The sequence below is a fragment of the Aquila chrysaetos genome, chromosome 12, assembly GCF_900496995.4.
Source record: "Aquila chrysaetos chrysaetos chromosome 12, bAquChr1.4, whole genome shotgun sequence".
Classification (NCBI taxonomy): Eukaryota; Metazoa; Chordata; class Aves; order Accipitriformes; family Accipitridae; genus Aquila; species Aquila chrysaetos.
In genome coordinates, this window is record NC_044015.1 from 750,757 (window position 1) to 769,442 (window position 18,686).

At 43.4% G+C, this 18,686-nt stretch overlaps 1 protein-coding gene across 1 annotated transcript in view; it reads right to left on the reverse strand.

Moving 5' to 3' along the window:
- SBNO2 (strawberry notch homolog 2) overlaps positions 1–18,686 on the reverse strand; it is a 67,490-nt gene that overhangs the window by 40,977 nt on the left and 7,827 nt on the right. The window contains exons 2-4 of the mRNA XM_030032799.2: positions 12,930–13,153; positions 11,730–11,809; positions 4,639–4,762 (exon numbers count right to left, since the gene is read on the reverse strand). Of these exons, the coding sequence (XP_029888659.1) occupies positions 4,639–4,762; positions 11,730–11,809; positions 12,930–13,055 (330 nt within the window). The 5' untranslated portion in view covers positions 13,056–13,153. The remainder of the gene's footprint in view (positions 1–4,638; positions 4,763–11,729; positions 11,810–12,929; positions 13,154–18,686) is intronic.

Consider the following 18,686-nt stretch of genomic DNA (forward strand, 5'->3'; position numbering starts at 1 on the left):
CCCATTCATGGCACCCTCAGGCCAGCAAAACCTTTACACTCTGAAGGGCCAGTTGAGGACCTCCAAAACAAAATACAGAGAGAAGACAGGGGGAAAGCAAATGCCATTGCTGGAGGAAAACATGTCAGCCTTTCCACTCTCTGAACCCTCAAGTCCCCCAAACCGTAGGGCACGTGAACAATCCTCCAATCACTGCCACCAACAGAAAGTGTTTACTACACAAATACCTCAGAATCATTAGTCATTTGCTCTTTAGACCTTTTAAACCCTCTTTCAGTATTCCTTGAAAACTCTTTAAGGAGACAAACTGCCTACAGGCTACGCAGTCCGAGGCCAGGCTGGAGTCCTGCTGCAGCCCAGAACGGCTACAGGTACATTTTAGGGAGGCAGCATCCATCGGCTCGCTGTCAGATCACACACAGGGATTACAAAGCATCACTCCAGATCAGAGATGACACTTCCATCTCCTTCCTCTGCAGCCCTCAGGACAGCATGCAGAAGTCAAGCACTGGCAGGCTGCTGAGTTACACAAAGGGCTGTAACCCAAGGGGATAGCAAGCTCTCCTGTGCTGTTAAACTATCACAGATCAGATTTTGGTATCTGAGCAAAGACAAGAAAATAGTCTGTATTCATGTATGAAGGTAGCACAAGTTCTCACGTAAGCATCCAATCTACCTTGTCTGCCCAGCAACCACAGATTTAATCAAGAATCTCTTACCAAAGCATGCAGCAGACTCCTCATGTTCTCTCTCTGGTTTCACTCCTCTGTTTGCCATGGTCATAACAGCACAAAGTTTAACGGGACTTGCCACTCCTACCACCGCACTAGGCAAGTATGGAAAAGATAGGTACTTTCCTATACAGTCACCTGGAAAGAGGTAACCACCCAAGCTGTTCCCACATCTTCTGAATGGCATGGTTCAGCTTTCCAGACAGATAGTTAATATTTAACAGTGTGGCATCTGGGACAGCAAGAAATCAGTAAAGTGGAAAATATTGCTGAAGCAAGGGATGGAAAAGCTCCAGGACGCTCCCGGATGACTCCATACTGATGCCACTGCCTCCAGTTAAGTGCCTGCTGCTCTACCAGATCCAAGCTGTAATTCTAGCTCCTGTGAAAAAAATCATCAGCTTTTCTTTGGATGAGCAATGACTAGTAGTTCAGAAAGCCCTAGGTTTTATCAGTGGATTTCCAGGTTAGTGCTTATTGCAATCTAATGTGTGAGAGCACTAGAAGCAAACTATGTAGAAAGCTCAAAAGTCAAAAGCCGAGTGTTCAGAAAGGCTCATCTGGCTCTGTACTTCAGCAGGACAAGCCATTTGAGCTGGAGGATGACTATAAAGACTGAAATGCCTCTTAGAGAGACAGAGCACACCACTAGCATTATTTCACATTAATGGGCACTGTCACACCAGACACCTGGCGAGCATTCATGTCCATCTGCCCTGTGGCAGCTCTAGACAGACACCATCCCTCTGAGGTACGAACTCAATCAGATCAGTTTCAGATTGGAAAACAAAGCTCTAACAAAGGTCATACTCACTGTTTCTCAGTTTCAGAGCACACAGGGTGACACATCACTGCCTTGGGTTCTCTGTGGGAATCTCCAGAAAGCCCCAAGCAGTAATGCTCAGTGCAAAGGCTTACAGACAACCACCAAACAGGACAGAAAAGCACCCATAAAAATACTCTGTTCCTCATGGGAACGTACATGGCACTACCTGCTATTACATGGTACAATACCCGAGCAAAACAACTGGCTTGGCTGTGTCAGATTCAGAGAAGACTATTGTTTCTATACTTGAAGCAGAATACTTGCAAGCACATTGTAATAGGTGCAGTCTCACAACAGTTGGCTTGGAAAGAAAGAGTCTAAGCACAAGCGTAACTGCCTACAATGACTTTGCTCCCATCCGTCACTTCCTCTCCAAAAGGATGAGAGTGGCACAAGAATTATTTCTTGTTCTGGAAATCATTTGAGGTCGCTTATGCCTGGTTTGTCTTAGAGCCCTCCTGCTCTTTTATGACCTAGCCAACACAAAGAAGCATCTCCTTTTCATAAAGAATCTCCAAAAATCTGCTCTTCCAAGCTGGCTGAGATCAATTTCCGTGACGCAGCAGGGGAAGGAAGCTGATCGACCACTTAGATACTAGAAAATACGTAAGTTAAAGAAATAATTAAGCCCTTTTCCCGTTAAACCCATCAGCCAGAGACTACACCAGACCTGCAAGCTGAGACCTATGGAGAGGACCCCTCTCCTTCTTCCCATCGCAGCCTGTTAAATGGCTTCCACAAGTTGATGAGATCACATTTCTGTCTCATTTCTCCCGCAATTAATTCTGCAAGGGGCAAAGATCAATGCTATTATGATTCATTTACTTATCTGGTTTTATCCAGTTAGAAGACTCTGGTCAACAGCTACTGGTGACTGACCAGATCCACTGCGTCAGGCAAGTCACTAACATGAGGCACTCCCAGCAGCTTTGCTCAGGGAGTTGAATTGGGACTACCACACCAGTGGCTCACCTCAGAAGGCACAAATCCCCAGCATATGTAAAACCAAACCTGCAGAAATCAGAGCCCCAAGGAGGTTCAAAACCTCTCTTTAGCCATGCCAAGAAAATAAAAGCACAACTGGGGGGAATTAACACATCCCCCTCAAGAAGAGGGGAAATGCATCAATTTGCTGCTGCATCAATTAATGAACCATGCAGGGAGACAGATTACAAAGGAGAAAGTTTCTGTTTATACATGTGTCTTGACATTCAGCAGTTACTGAAAATAAAATACATTCAAAAGTGCACAGCAGCTTAACAGGGCCTACTGAAGTATTTCTTGGTGTGTCAAAGCATGATGTTAGCACAAAGTACATCAGTACTGCCCCAGTTTATCCTTGTGTCTCCCTTGTGCTGTTTTCAGCAATTTAGGGCTACATTGTAAGGCATGCTTAGAATTAATAGTGAAACATCTAGAAAGGTCAGTCTTCACCTGAACACAGAAGAGGGGAAAAAACCCCAAACTCTGCTCCATCTCACACAACACCCAAAAAGTGCCCCAGTGCTTATATGTCACACCAAGTCACAAACCTGAAGCAGACAACTGTGATGTTCAGATTAGCTAGTTCCCACACTCAAAGGAAGCTTGGCTCTGCTGGTAAGCTTCTTTGTGAACAGAAAAAAACCAAAACTTTTAGTGAAACAAGTTTGACTTATAGATGACATAGATGAAGATTTTGAAGAGAGCCCATGATTTTGCACACCTTAAAGGTTCCTTTGAGACCCTTCAAGCACCCCTGAGGCTTGAAGGTCCAATCTGTCAGCAACTGATGAGCCCCCAACCAACCTGTTTTATCAGGTCTCATTAGAAGACCTTAAGCATACTAAAACAAACAAACAAAAACAATCACTAATTTCTAATATAAGCTCCCTGTAGCATTGTCTGACTGCAAAAGCTATTCTGGACATGGCTTGAAGCATGTGTCCATCCCAGAGCACTGTCACTGCCCTGCTCCTTCTCGTGTTTCTTGTCTGATGGGAGAGTCATGCTCAAGCGACGGTTCAGGACACAAGTCAGGGGCTGAAAGTAAAGTGGTGCCCTGTAACTCTGCCTGTACTCCTCCTCCTTGGCTACTTCCCGCAGGGTTTTGAAGCATGGCAGGCTGTGCCCTTTGCCTCCCTGAGGCAGGATGCTGGACTGCATCTGGCAGCTGCATGCTTCCCAGATAACCAGAACAGTGACTTACTGAGATAGGAGAGCTGAGACTAGGGAGTTCATTCAGTTTGGCTGTTGCCTTGATAGGTCAGAGCAGGGTAACATTCTGCAGTTTTACTCACTATGTATCTTCAGATGCTGGGGGAAACCCTAACGCAAAGAACTTACACAGCCAGACACTGATAATATCTGTATTAACTCCTAGAAAGGATATAGCTAGTCTGTTCTTCATGCCAAGTCAGCTCTGACAGATCAGCTGCTTTCCAGTCTTTACTGACCAATTTTATCATGAGATGATGCCAAAAGCCAGTGCAACATTTCAAAAACTCCATGGAAAGAGCTCCTTCCCACCCAGAGAGATCCCTGAGGTGAGGATGCCTCTTGGTCCCTAGAGATGCCGAATGAACCAAGCTGACTATTCATTCCTCCCACACTTCAGCCCTGCAAAAAATAAACTGGCTCCAATCTCAATTTGCTAGGCACTGAGTTGATGTAATCCCTAAATATTCACTATTCAGGAATCCACCACTTGTAATCAGTGAGAACGCACATGCAACATACGCAAGTGAAGAGTGTTTCTGGAGGCAAATGACTTCATTGTCTGAAGCATGTTCAAATTCATACTTACCTATACCCTCCTGCAAATGGGATTCTCCCATGCACTTTCAGTGTTTGTGTTAAACATCACTTTAAAAGACAGAAGCAATTTTACCACAGAGAAGCTCCTACCAAGCCAACAGATAGCTTCTGAATTGCTGTTGTCAGAGAATCTATCCCAATTGCACACAATTCCTATCAGGTTCTGGACAAATTTAAGATATTGCCCGTCTCTTCCTTTCCCCTCAATAAGGCAATACTGAAAAATAAAACCCATCACCATAAAGTACCATTCTCCCCCAAAGCCATCAGTAGCTATGTACTTACCTGAGGAAAATCACCATTTTTTGGTAAGAAGTCAGTGGGGTCCACAGATGCATAGTTTGTATCCAAGAAATGTGGTCTGCTGATGGAATTCATATAAAAATCGTGAGGGGAATTAAAATATTGCCTGTAAGGAAATGGGAAAAGCAGTTATTTCCTGTCAGTCCTGAGTATTTCTCAGGTTGCTTCAGACTCCATCATCAGCAGTGAAGCTGCAAATGTGGGATGACACATACAGGAGACTGATATTAAAAAAAGCTGTGTTTATCCAAAAGAGAAAGCTAGGCAAAATAATACATCTACCAGTTATATCCTACTTCCCAAACTCAGTAGTGCAAGAGTCCGGAAAGCTGTATTAAGAACTCAATTCTCGGCAGTTTGTGTAAACCGGGAAGGATTTAATAGATAAAAATGGTCTGCAGGACTAAATAATATTTCAGTCCTGACAACAAAGCAAAATTAAGCCTCTGAGATGTCCCAGTGCCAAGCGTTTGACGGGTGTGATGGAACCTGACAATCACACTACATAAGGACAAGCATCAAGTTTCTCGGAAATATCACACCCGAACGCTAGTTCAGGCCATAAAACTGAAACAGCCCTGCAAACTAGCACAGACAGGGAAAGAAAACACCGCCCTTTGCACACCCTCAACAGGGAGGTTTACCAGTCACAGATCTTTAAGTTAAAGACAGATAAAAATGGAAGGGTTAGGGACATGCAACCCTAGAGAGAACTATGAGCCCAGACAGAGATGAATTATGGATGTAACTGATCATACCTAGTTACAAAGCAAGTTCTCTGCTGAACTAACAAGTGAAAAAAGCAAAGGTCTTCCAACTGCTCCCTCCTGGGTAGGGCACATGCCAGCGCTTCCTCCTGCCTCCCTGCCCCCAGCTCCAGCTTCCTCTGAGCAGAGAGGAGGTAAGAATTGCAAAAAAGCAGTCAATTCCCCTCCTCCTTCCCAGGAGTAGCCTCTGGCCTGTATCGATTGTCTTCTGGTTTTGCTATTACACAGGCAAGCCCTTTCCCTCTCCTGCAGGAGCAAGGAATGTGCTTCGTAATCTTTCCCGTAAGGGCTATGCACTCACTGCTTGGGCAATCACCACCCAACACGTTTGCATGCTGGAACCACTAAAACGTTTCACCCGATCTGACTGGTTTCCTCTTGTGGCAAGTTGTATGTTCTTCATATGCCAGAGTTACAGAACCCACAGCAATAAACTTTAACAAGGCACTGGAGGGGGAGGGAGAAACAAAATTTAAAAAGAAATACTACCCAGGAGCCGAGCTAGGGAATGACTGCACTGCCAAAGCACTATTAAGCAATTAAAATGCCATGTGTGGCTAGCGGCTCATTAATACACCATGCTTAACATTTACATATGTATTTATGTGCAAACACAGTTATCTCGCTCTGCTAAATATATTTTCCTGCTCTTTTTTCATCATTAAAGATAATACACTCAAAAAGGAACAGCTCCCTCCTCCTCTTTTCCTTTTTTCCTTCTTTTCAGTGCTGCCACTGTTTTACCTACTGCAGAGATACACCAAAACAGCGACCTAACCCTGTGTGAATGCAGAGAGGTGGATTTAGCACACCTGCACCTAATAGCTCTGACAACCCAGCACTGACTCTTGGCTCCTCCTAATCCATTCAGGCAAATTAAAATTTGTGCCTAGATTCTGGGAATGAATGTATTTACACACAGGGAAAGGCTTGTTTAAATTGCTTTCAAGTTGCAACTGCTGTGGTCTCACTGTCTCTCTCGCACGAGGACAGAGCTTGGCCACTGCTAACGAACTAACCAGGGAAGGGGAAAACTATTTTTACCAGAAAAGTGAACATCGCCTCCTATTTCACCAGTACCTCGTGGTCCAGACAAGAGTCAGTTAAGGTAACAGGAAGGAGACCAAGACAGCCCCAACCTCCCTGGCCTGAACTGCTGTGGAATGACCAGCTCTGGTATGTTATTTTGCTTCCCTTAATCTCGGTTTTCAAATCTGTGAATGTGAGATGCACTTTCTTCTTACAGTCTGAAACAAGAGCCGACAGCAACTCAGTGCACTGCTTTGAGATCCTCTTAGGAAAGCCAGCAAGTACGTAGTGTTTGCTAAAGTCCTTTTAGTACCTTTGGTGCTGTGCTTTACCTTTCTTTGAATAAGAACTTAAAGATATTCACCCTCATTTGAAGAGCTGGCATAAAGCCACTGACAAGTTAGCTTGAATTAAACTGGGGGAAAAAAAAACCCACCATGTTAACTGAAAGAATCAAATATGTGAACCTTGCTATATTGCCAAAGCAAAGATGTGAAAACAGCCTCATAGCAAGATTGCCCTGTATGTACCTGCTCACCCTCTCCAGGATTTAGTTACTGGTAAACTGCTCCATGCAAGCTACTCTGGGTCAACAGCTTCCCCTCAGAGGCCAAGGGTGTTCACTGGATAACTAAAAATCATTTTAGAAAGGAAATTTATACTGGGTTTAATCACACTGGATTGACAGAAGACTGCCCATTTGCACTCATATCCTAAGATCTGCCTTCAAGCTGCAGCACTGAATAAGGAACTGGGTGTCCTGGACAATAGAAAATCCCACCTGCATTCATCAGCTCCAACACTGCAAGCCATGTCCTGTCATGGAGACACTCGGCTTGCTCATGAAGAGCGAGGCTCCAGCTAACCTGGCCCATCCCCAAGACAAAAGCCCTCTGATCAAACTGGGAAGGCTGCCAGGGACTCGCACAACTGAGGTCCATCCAACAGTTGTGGGCAAGTGCTACACCAGTCCCTTTCAGGACACTGATTCACTTTAACCATTGAGGTTGGCTCTTGAAGCAATCAAGGCCTTACATCAATTACTAACCTCATAATAATTAAATACATATGCTTATTATTTAGTCAGTGAAACTCATATCTTCTGTGCTGAGATCAGAGTTTAATGAGTTAATGCTAGGGAGTTTGGAGTCATCTTATTTTACTTCTTTCAGCTGCAGAAAACCAAGTGCTGATCTTGCTGAATAAAACCAGACTTTAACCCAAATGACTAAACACATTTAGTTGTAAGTTCTTAGAGAAACTATTCTGCACTAAGGTAAAGTTTAGTCCAGAGAAGCGCTGTGCTCTTCAGACAGAAGAGGCTGCACTGGCTCCAACCAGCCCCCCAGGAGAAGAATGCTCCATTGCAACTCAGCCAGCATCAACACCACTTTGCTTTGTGGAAAGGTAGCCACTCCAGTGAAACCACACAGACAAAAAGGAAGGAATGCTGGTCTCCCACTTCTGTTTGAACTCTGTTTCACAAAAGAGGGAATCTAGCTGAAGAGCTCAGTTTGAAGAAATCAGCATTTCGTTCTGTGAAGAGGAGGTTATGTGTGCTGACCCACTACACATCCTTCAACAGGTACTGGGTAAGAAAAATAAGCGTCTGCTCCCTGCCACACAAGCAAAACAAGACAATAAAGCCAAGCCCAAAAATTCAACTGTAAGAAAAAAGAACCTTTAGAAATCTAACTAGAGGGACATTTCCCTGCAGGAAAACATGAAGGAAAGCACGTGAAGGTGCGCAATGTTCAGAATCCAATGAGCACCAACAGTCTCACTGCAGAGAGGTTTCCTACCCTTCTTTATGCAATAAAGCAGCTAGCCCAGAGAAATTCTTTCATCCCTGAGTCCTGGGACATTATGAGCTGGGTGGGGAGCATCTTTGGATTATATCAAGTTCAGACAATTGCTCTGAAGAGCAAGACTGCGTTTTTTGCTGCCACCCACTCTAAACATAGCAGCAGTGGAACAGTTTGGTACAAGGCAAACCTGAGCTGACATCTGACTGACTCAAATCATTCGATGTCAATCCAGCCAGTGGATCTCAGGGTAAGGCTATTTCACATACTCCAGAAGGAGGTTATTGGGTGGAGAGGTTTTGTTAGGTTGTTTTGGTTTGTTTTTTTCTTTTGTAAAGAAATTGATAATTTTCTTCCATTTTCCTGAAGCCCAAGACTTTCAACAACAGGAACACACTGTGGACAGGCTCTTACAGGAATCCACATCTCAGAGGTGAGCAATGCCATGCATATCCCTCCCAGAAGATGGGTCTCCATACTTTGACAGCTTAAGCTTGCTAGAACTACACTTGTTTAGACTACTGTGATATTGTGCCTGCCTCACGTGCTTCATACCAGCTGCTCATCCACGCATCTGATGCATCTGAAGCCCTTCTAGGGCCATGCTGCAACTTCACTGGAGACCTCCTACATGTATTTTGGCCAGACTTTATGCTCTGATGTTATAGCCCTCCATTCAGAGATGCAAACGGCACACCTCAGGCCAGCAGAAGATCAGAGACAAGCTGGCGAGGTCAGAGGCTGCCTCAGCATCGGTTTGGCAGTCTTCTTTCCCATCACTAGACCAATTCATGTTTTTCAAAGCTTACTTTACTATTTTAGCAAGGAATACTCCATATGTAGGTGGCAAAGTGGAAAAGGGCATGAAAATGGCAGGAAAAGGGGGTTGTGTGTTTTGGAAACTGAGGAAGAAAGCTTCGCTCCAAGTTTTGAGAAATACTTTTTTGCAGGTGTGTGACACCACTTCCAACAGCACAAGTGGACTGACCCAGATTTCCCTGAAGCAAGGAACGTATTGAGCCTACAGCTGCAAAGGAAGCCCAGCTCTTCAGGGATAATTGCCTTAGAAATGAACTGAGCTACAGCTCTTCCCTGCAGGGGACCTAAACCTCATCTGTTCTTTCAGCAAGGTTTAATACACTGTTTACATTTTTCAGGTTAAGAAAATCTGAAACAAAGAGGCAAGCTTTGGTATCTTTTAAAGAAATTCTCTAGCATGAAAGTTAACTACTGAAAAGAAACAGGAAAAACCTGCTTCAGGATAAAGCTGTTGCTATGAGAATAAGCCACGTCCAAACACAGCCACTTGCAAATGAGATTTCTTCTGCAAGGATTTTGAAGAGAAACTTGTACTAACTCTAATGCCATCTGCATTTTTCTATTTTACAACACAGGCTATAATTACAACTCCCTTTAAAATCCCATTTTTCAATGTTTCCATCCCTTTCAGGATTACTACCTGTAACGCCCTAACCCTAAATCCACCTAAAAAAATATTCAGCTGCAGTTTTCAAATACAGAAGGACAGACTTTTCTTGTGAAATACAGATATGGAAAATTTCACCTGAAAGGTAATTTTTTACAGTTACCAGGATATGAAAAACAGGAAGCTAAAGGTGCAGCCTTGGCTAAATCATTCTCTAGCAAATAATCACTACAATAAGCCTCATTTCCAAAAGTAACTATAGCAAAGTCAACAAGTTTACATTTGCGTTAAATGCACAGGCATGTCTTTGCAGGATCAAGGCTATAACATTTCCAGCAGAGTTGACATGAGCAGCAGGGCAGCACTAAACAGGAAGAAAGTGAGGGGCAAAACCAGAACAAATGGTCAAAGAAAAAAGCCCAACACAATAGATAAACACGATCTAATCTTGTGGTTCAATACAGCAAAACAGAAAATCTGTTCTATCTCTCTTGAGGATTTACAAAGTGTAATTTACAGGAATCATGCTTAAAAAGTACACCCTCTTCCAATCAGAGACAGGCTAGCTAAGAGCAAACTGGTAACTCCTCTCAAATTCTCACTTTGGGAGTAACTAGCAAGACACAGCTCCATTCACCACCTGTGGGACAGCTTCTTGGTAATCTTACATCAAGAACTGCCCTATTCTACCTACCCAATCATTGCCAGCTAGCTCACTCTGCAGACTGAGGTGGACCAGGCACACGAGAAGCAAGCAGAACTAACACAGAGACAAAACACGTCTCATCCCTCTGAACAGAGGAGCTGATTCCGACTGCTGCCAGCCAGGCTGGAACTCTAGACGCTCACAAGGATGGATCTCTGCTTTTCCACGAAGATGCTAAAATCCCTTCAGGAAGGAGGTTAAACTAAATCCTCGAGCACCTGGAACACAGTTATTAGCTCACGATATCAAGTTCTGTTTCTTTTATTTTTCCTTCCTCCCACCTCTGACCTAAATAAAAACACATCCTGTACATCTGTGCCACTCCCTGTATTCACAAAGAGATCAAAGCAGCCGTCGATCAGCTTTCAAACCTTCTTCCCAACAATCAGCATCTCCCAGTCCAAACAGATTTCCACCCAAGTGGCACAAGGCCACTTTATGTTGTCCCAAACATCTCCTGTCATATCCTACCTTCTGATCCAGGATGGAGGTTCATCACAAAGGGGGAAAAGGAAGAACAATGTTTATTGTTATGCAAAGATCCCTCAAAAATGCTATTTAGGGTATGTAATCTAGAAAAGTTTTTGCACTGAATCTAAAAAGCACATAGCTGATGCCTTTCCCATCAGACAGGGCCACTGTTACTACGCAAAGGTTACTGAAACCCATCACAACTCTGCTTTACAGCACTAAACCGTGCTGGATACTAGGCAGCTTTACTTAGAAGTCAGTCACAATTTCTCACATGAGCACATACTCATCACCTCACACCTTGTGGGATGAGGTTATCAGTGAAGAACATCCGTTATAACCAGAGGAAGAAGTCATGACTCTTGATGAACTCTGGGTTGTACAGTTAGGGGCTATGCACATTTTTTTAATATAGACATGAGATGGTAGCATTTAGTCAGCTTCCAGTCACCTACACAGCAAAAGATTTTAACTTCACTTCTCCCATTAAGTCTGCCACCTGGTACCGGTAATACCTTCTTCCTTGTCTGCACCATTTGTATAAAGCTAGAGATAGCATGACTATTTGCTCAGCTAGATGCTGCTAATGGGGTGTTTTTAAGAACTCCATTAGTGGAACAAATCCAGGCTAAAACAAGGCTGTTCCTCCCTTATAGCAGCCTCCAGGTTTACCAGAAATCAAAATTTTTATGTTTGCTGCTTTTCCCCAAGATGCAGCAGTTTATGAAATGCCACAAGATCACTGTGTGATGCAATTATTTCCCCATCAGTTAGTGAAATAAAGTAAACAAGGAAAGCAGTAAAGAAACAGTTGAATCATGGGGTGTGCAAGAGCAGAGGGGAATTATAAAAAGGAGAACAGCACTCACTGGTTTTCACTTGGGAAAGATGAGGTTGGGAAAGAGGCAGGGTAGCAGCTACTCCATGAGTCGGCAGCCAGCATGGAATTCTGAAAAGAGAAATCAGAACAGTTACAGCAGCAGAAGTCTGGCACGATTACCTGCAGCTGCAGATCTGAGGCCGGGCTCATGACTTCTCTCCCTCAGTGCTTTCTATAAGCAGAGGTGGCTCTTCATCTCTCATAGTAGGAGAAATTGAGTGCTACACTCCAGTTTCAGCTTTTGAACCTACTTTCTTATTACTGTCCCCAGAAGGACAATAGGGTCAGTCCCCTTTCCTAGCCCTTTAACCTCAGTCTCTGCAGAAAGCAAGCACCAACCCATTAACTTGAAATTGGCTTGCATAGTAAACACCAAAAAACATCGTTCTTTTCTTTTTGCCTCCCCACCTCCCTAAACAGTCTCCAACATTAACGGGAAGCTTTTAGCTCAGCATGTACCACCAATACAATCATGGAAAGAATACAGTATCTTATTACTCAGCTACAGATCAGTCTTTCATCTGTCCTTTTTTGTGTCCAAAGCAATGATACCTCATGCTTGAAGCAACATGCACGTGGTGAAATGGGCCTCTTTTTTTAACCTCTATATTCCTATATGTGACAAAACTCAAACAAGAGTTATGAAGAAACAGAAAACTGCAGGAACATGTAAGCTATTTTGGGATAGAGGTTTGCTTTTTGCCCTGTTGAGAACAAATGCATCAGGGACCTGGTCTTGTTTTAGCAGCCATATCGGGACAAATACAACCCTATTCATCTCTGCCACTCTCAAAAAAGGCACAGCTGGACCCAGCAATAGATGTAGTGTGTCTCAGAGAGACCAGCTGGGATAGAAACAAAGTTTGCAATTCTGCATAAACTCTTTAGTCCTTTCCTGAGGCGCCTGGCACCTACCAGCTTTTAGAGAGACATTGTTTTAGTCACAGCCCTGTTTTCCTCCTCCCAATTCAAAGGCAGTAGACAGCCATCACCTCAACCCTCCTGAATTCCCAATCAATACTTCATGTCCCTGGACAGCTGCCTAGAAAGTCTGGTAAATAGCTCCTGTAAACATGCACAAAGACTCCCAGGATTTGACAGGCTGGAGTGCTCTGCTCAGACCCCTTCTGGTGACACCCTCCAAACAGCTTCTCCCTACCCCTCCCCAAGAAGCTGTTGGGGCCCTTACCTCCATGGCTGGCACAGCGAGCTGCGAGCGGAGGCCGGGGATGCTGTAGAGTGTATTGCCTGACTGCTGGTGCTCGTGCTGCGGATAGTTCTTCCCCCCGTCCATGGCAGGGTGTGCTGAGGGCATCAGCCTGCGTCCTGCCGCATGAAGTCCTCAGGGCAGGTGGAACTGGCTACGGAGTGGTGGAAGGTTCTTTATCTGTGCTCTTCACCCTGCACCATGTCCTAGGGTGGAAAAGAAATGCTCATTTAAATTTTAAGAAAGGGGAGGAAAAAAACCCCTGCTTCTAAGACCAAACGTAGCTAAGAGATCAGTAAACAGACATCAGTCTGTGAAATGCCTGCTGCCTCTTTATAAAAGAGAGGTTTTTACTGGGAAACAGAGTTCTCAAATATCACCACACCTGGAATTCACCCAGACCTGCAAACTTACATTAAACACACCTCTCTGCCTTACTGCAAACACACTGCGGAAGTCTGGCAGATCATCACAATCATCTGTGATTTTTGCAGTAGACACACAGCTGGTTTTCAGCTTGAGGAATTTTCTTGTCTAATATACAAAAAGATTCTGCCCTTCTGTGCAAACTCATGACAATCAATTCCCCCAAATCGCTTGTTTTCATGAAAACATGCTACGTAGGTGGAATATCGTTCCACGGAGTACCGTTGGCCGTGCTGAGCAATGAGTGAATCACCTTGCACGGTCAGAGCGTGCTCACATCTCCGATCTTGCTGTACTTTGATGTCTCCCTAATTTCACAGCAGATGTTCAGTGTGCACTAATACTTTTCACCACTGCTATGCACAAAGGTCAAACTGGATAGTATACTTTTAGCATTAATACTATTAATCTAACAAATACAAAAACTTATCAGCTGTCTTGCATTTTTCCTGTTGCTAGCAAGATGAGATTTCAGATTCATGCTTGCTAAAGCAAGAGTACTGTTCTGGCAGGGATGAACGTCACGATAAGACATTGCCTTCAGTGCAACTTCTCAGTCAAAACCTCCAAAGTAAGTTCTGATTATTTTTTTTTTTTCCTCGCTAAATTCTCCATAACCCCAAAGGACACCAATTTCCAATTTGATTTAATGGATTTAAAAAGAGATGGTAAAAGCAACCTATACAACCAGAGGAGCAAGCGAAAACCATCTGTGACATCTCTACTTCCTCTGCACCTTTCTTGGCCCCTCTTCTGCCTCCCATGACCCTGTCTGCCACCAGAAGCCCATAGCATGACAGCCAAGTAAAAGAAACTTGCCAATATGTTCTCATCGAGCAAGCTAGCCAAGCAGAAAAACTAAGTAGCACAAACTGAAGCTGCAATTTAAAACACACCAGCTTTGATCATTTAGAAGATACTATTTGCTAGAAGTAGTATTTTTGAAAAGTCATTTCTGAGTCAGAGTCCCTTTAAAAATAAGTGACCTTTCACCAGACAAAATTATTTCTGCATTTGTAATGGAAAGCGAAATTAAAGTGACTCTTTCTTTCTCTGGTGGCAGCAGCCATGCCAGGATTGCCCTTCAAGCAGGGCTCGCATGTGCATGCTGCAGAACCCCCATCTCCGCCAAGGCCAGGGTGGAGAGGCTGACACGGATCCCTCGATGAAAAGTTACCAGGCAAAGCCCTCGCATTCGGCAGACTTTCTGGGTGAAGAGCAGAGACCAATGATCCTGCTGCCTCTGCTCCTCTAACAAATTGCAGGCACACAAATGCCTTCACAAGACGCGGGTTTCCAGACTGAATTAAATAATTTGCCAGAGGCTAAGCACTTTGCGGTCTAAAAAAGTATTCCCCCTTTTATTTTAGCTAAAGAGGTAGTCACACTGGGATGCACATGGTTTATGTAAGCTCACAAGCCCGTGCTGGATGAAAGTTGTGGCTCATCGGGGTGGGGCTGCAGAGCAGAAGGCAACTTCCCCAGGAGCAGACTGGCCAGCAGTGGCTTTAAACAGACTGCAGAGTTTGCCAATCCAATCTTTGCCTCTTCCCACAGCCTGACAAATTGTAAAAAACCAAAAAGGGGAGGAGAGGGGAAAAAAAAAAAAAAGAAAAAAAAAAAGGAAAGAAACTAAGTGACCAAGACACCTTTAGGTGCAAGCTTTTTCCCTAGGAAAGCACAATGAAACATCACCTCCAGAGAATAAAGTTTATACACCAGCAGAAGTAACACCAGGCTACCTGAAAAGATCATTAAGCTACAAAAATCTCAGACCATTTTAATTAATCGCTAACAGAATAAATACTCTTTAGAAAGGCCTGGGATCACCTAGATCCTTTTCACTGGCTTTATTTCACCAGAGATTTACTGCAGTCTCATTCTTTTACAAGCAGAGGGTTTCTTTTTACTACACCATAAAATCCACACTCAGGCTTTATAGTCCATAAGCCCAGGAGCAAAAAATAGCTAAAAACACTTAGCTAGCACCCCAGCATCCTAATTAATATTGTTATACTGGCCTCGGGCCTCTTGATTTATTAGCCAAACGTTAGCACCAGAGTTCCCCAAATGCAGCCTGTCGACCACTTGTAGTCTTGAAGCCTCATTAAAAGCTGCTTAATCACAGCTTTCCTTGACAAAAGTCAGCTCACCAGCACGGCTGCAGAAGCAGCAGCATTACTAGCGGGTGCTCTGGCCCCACTCACGTACGAATTAAAGAGTTGATGCTGAAGTCCTATTATTTAAGGAAAACCTGCTTTACGTTACATCTCCTTGAAGACAAAGGGCTGCAGATTAATTTCCTCAGGCAGCCCAACATTCACCTCCCACCTATCAAGTGGCTCTGCACACAAAAGACTGTGAAGGCATTAAAATATTCAAGGACTTCTTCCTCCCAAGCCACATGATTTATTGCAACAGAACTCACGAACAGGGATGCATAAATGCACACTTTGACCCCAAGCCCATTGTGAAGAGATGCAGTAAAAAGCTTCACCAGCGAGAAATGAAACAATCTCTGCTTCAGCATGATAGCTACACAATCATCCCAGGGGATGCTTTCCTCTCTGGGCTTTAGGGCTGCTTTCTTTTCCTTTAAATTGTTCTCCGATGCCACAGGTGGTCCACAAGAGATCCTATGAAATTTTAAGTTACATCTAAGGAAGAAAGTAATAACAGGCAAGACAAACTTTTATCATGACTCCACTTATCTCCAGTGCACAAAACAGATGAAATTGAAGGGTTTGCTTAAAAAATAGCCCTGCTTCATTCCTTCTTCCAATCATAAAATTCACAGCTTTTCTTCTTGTCTTAGTGTATTTGACAAGAGGACCTAGATTATAAATTAAGCCTGTGCTACAACATCCCAATCCCCAAATGAAGCAGTGGGGAGCAGAGACCTACAATGAGGTTTGTTTTCCACTTCCATCAACCCGCTCTAAGATCCTCCAGCCTTCCAGCTCAAGAGAGACATTGGTGATACAAGGCTGTAAGGGAGACAAAAGTAACAGGAAAAACTTCACAAGGTTTTCTTCAAATGCTATACAGAGCTACAAATGGCATAGTTTTGGTTTTTGGGGGGAGAGTCCTTTTTTTTTTTTGGTTTGTTTTGTTTTTTGTTTTTTTTTTTTAAAAGATTACCTTTAAATACTGCTCAGCTGTTCCTGAACAGAGCTGGTGAGGTTTGCTGATCTAAGGGTCAACATCACAGACTGCTTTAGAGATACCAATATCTTCTGGTACCTTTAACATACTGCATCTGTTCTTTTCACCAGAGACTTCAGGGGTCTTGCTGCCTTTTTTTTTTTTTTCCCTATTTGTAACAGCTTTCAATAGGAAATCAGAAGCAGTTATTCCCGTAACAGCTGTAGCAAATATACACACTTTACTTACACATCCAAAGTAACTTATGAAGGGTAAAATCAATAGCAGAATTTCTCCCTGCCTGCTCTACATTATCTTGTGCCTTGACAACACCAGATTTCACTAGCCAGATTCTCTGCAGAGCAGTGCCTTTCTCTAAAACAGCATTAGTTCCTTAGGAAAATTCTTGCACGATAGATCATACCCAATTAGTAAAACGAAGGAAAACTGCTTAAGGAACTGTAAACTTCTACGCTTGAGCAATGTTCAGATGGTAAAAGGCAACACGTTGAATTTGCACGACACAATTCCTCCAAAGAGATCAAAGCGAACAGCAGTCCAGCCTTATAGATGGGCAACCCAAAAACTAGAGATCTTTTGTTCGGAGATGCCGAGAAAATCAGTAACGCAGTTAATGATGAAATCCAGATGTTGTGGACTCCCAGTCTTGTCCTCTAGGCCACACCAAGAGGATGAATCCCCTCAACATTTTCTAGTTAACCCAAAACAAAACAGTGCACTGCTGGAGAAACATTACCTTAATGCACAAATATCACACAACAGCTCTAATAACCATCCCAAGGCTGCTATGAACTGTCCACCCACATGAGCTCCTTGCTAGTTCCAACAAATTCAATCATGCCCTGTCACCATTTACTTATACAGAATGAACCACTAAAGAAGTCTTGAGTACAAACATGGAAATAAGAAAGCTGGAATACTCTATCGCCTTGGTTTATGGTGGGGGGTATATCCCAAAATACATTGAAGCATCAGTAACAGCGGGAAGGGAAGCAAGAGGCATCAAGAATTCACTCTACACCTTGCACCCTTCCATCCATTGCCTCAATGCCAGAGGATGCTGAAGGCACTTCGTGGCCAACCAGGAGAATGGCACCAGCGACACAGCAGCAGAGCACACGCTGGACATCACCAAACCCAACCTTCTCCACCCCGCCAAAGCTTCACTACTGCAAAATAATCTTCTATTCTCTGTGCAGGAAGGCAGCGGTTACATCAGGTTCCTGGGATGATTAACATGGAGTTTGTAATAGCTCTCACTATAAGGTCATGCTCTAATAAGAGAGGGGTGCTGTCTTGCTTACAGACTCAAATTCCAAGAAAAAAATAAAGAAAAAACTGACTAAAGCCAGTTTCAGATATCTATGTGAGCCCAAGGGCAGCAGGACAATACCCGTCACGGGGACAGAAGTAGAAACAGCCTTCGGTATGTGCTTGTCTTACCATCCTCCAGGCAGACTCATCACGGAAAACCGTGAAAATCAGCAAGTTCCTTGCAAGCCAAAGCACTCTCATTTCCACATCCCATCCTGTTGTAACAATAAAAACTGATAAACACAGAGGCCCACAGTTTACAAGTGAACCGTTACAGCAAACGTTTAAGCATTTTTCCACTTCTTCTCTTACCAAATATACTCCAACAAACTGACAGTTCCAACCATTAATGCAAATCAGAGCTCTCTAGTTTAAGATCATTTCTAGTACAGAAGCATGCAAGTGGCCCACCAGGACTTATTTTTTTTTTTATATATATATACTAGGGTGCTATCAGCAACTAATTTGACTTGGAAATATTAGAAACTCCAAGGCCAACAGTGAACAAAAATCTAATTCCTGATACCAATTTTTGATCTTAATAGTCAAAAATGCTTCTAGTTACATAGACTAATACTCATTTTTTCTAAAGTTTGAGAGTAACCTCTAGTACCATCTAAGATTCAAACCATAGAGTTAAAACTCTTTCATGAGTCACAGATGAAAAAAACTTTTGAAGAACTCTCCCCTGCCCTGTTAGTCTTTGACAACCAGACTTGGGATGTCTGCTGATTATTCACTTATAAATTTCTACTTAGGGGGAAAAAAAAAAAAAAAAAAAAAAAAAAACAAGCCGAGTGCTACTACCAAATTCAAGAATCAAGAATTGACTCA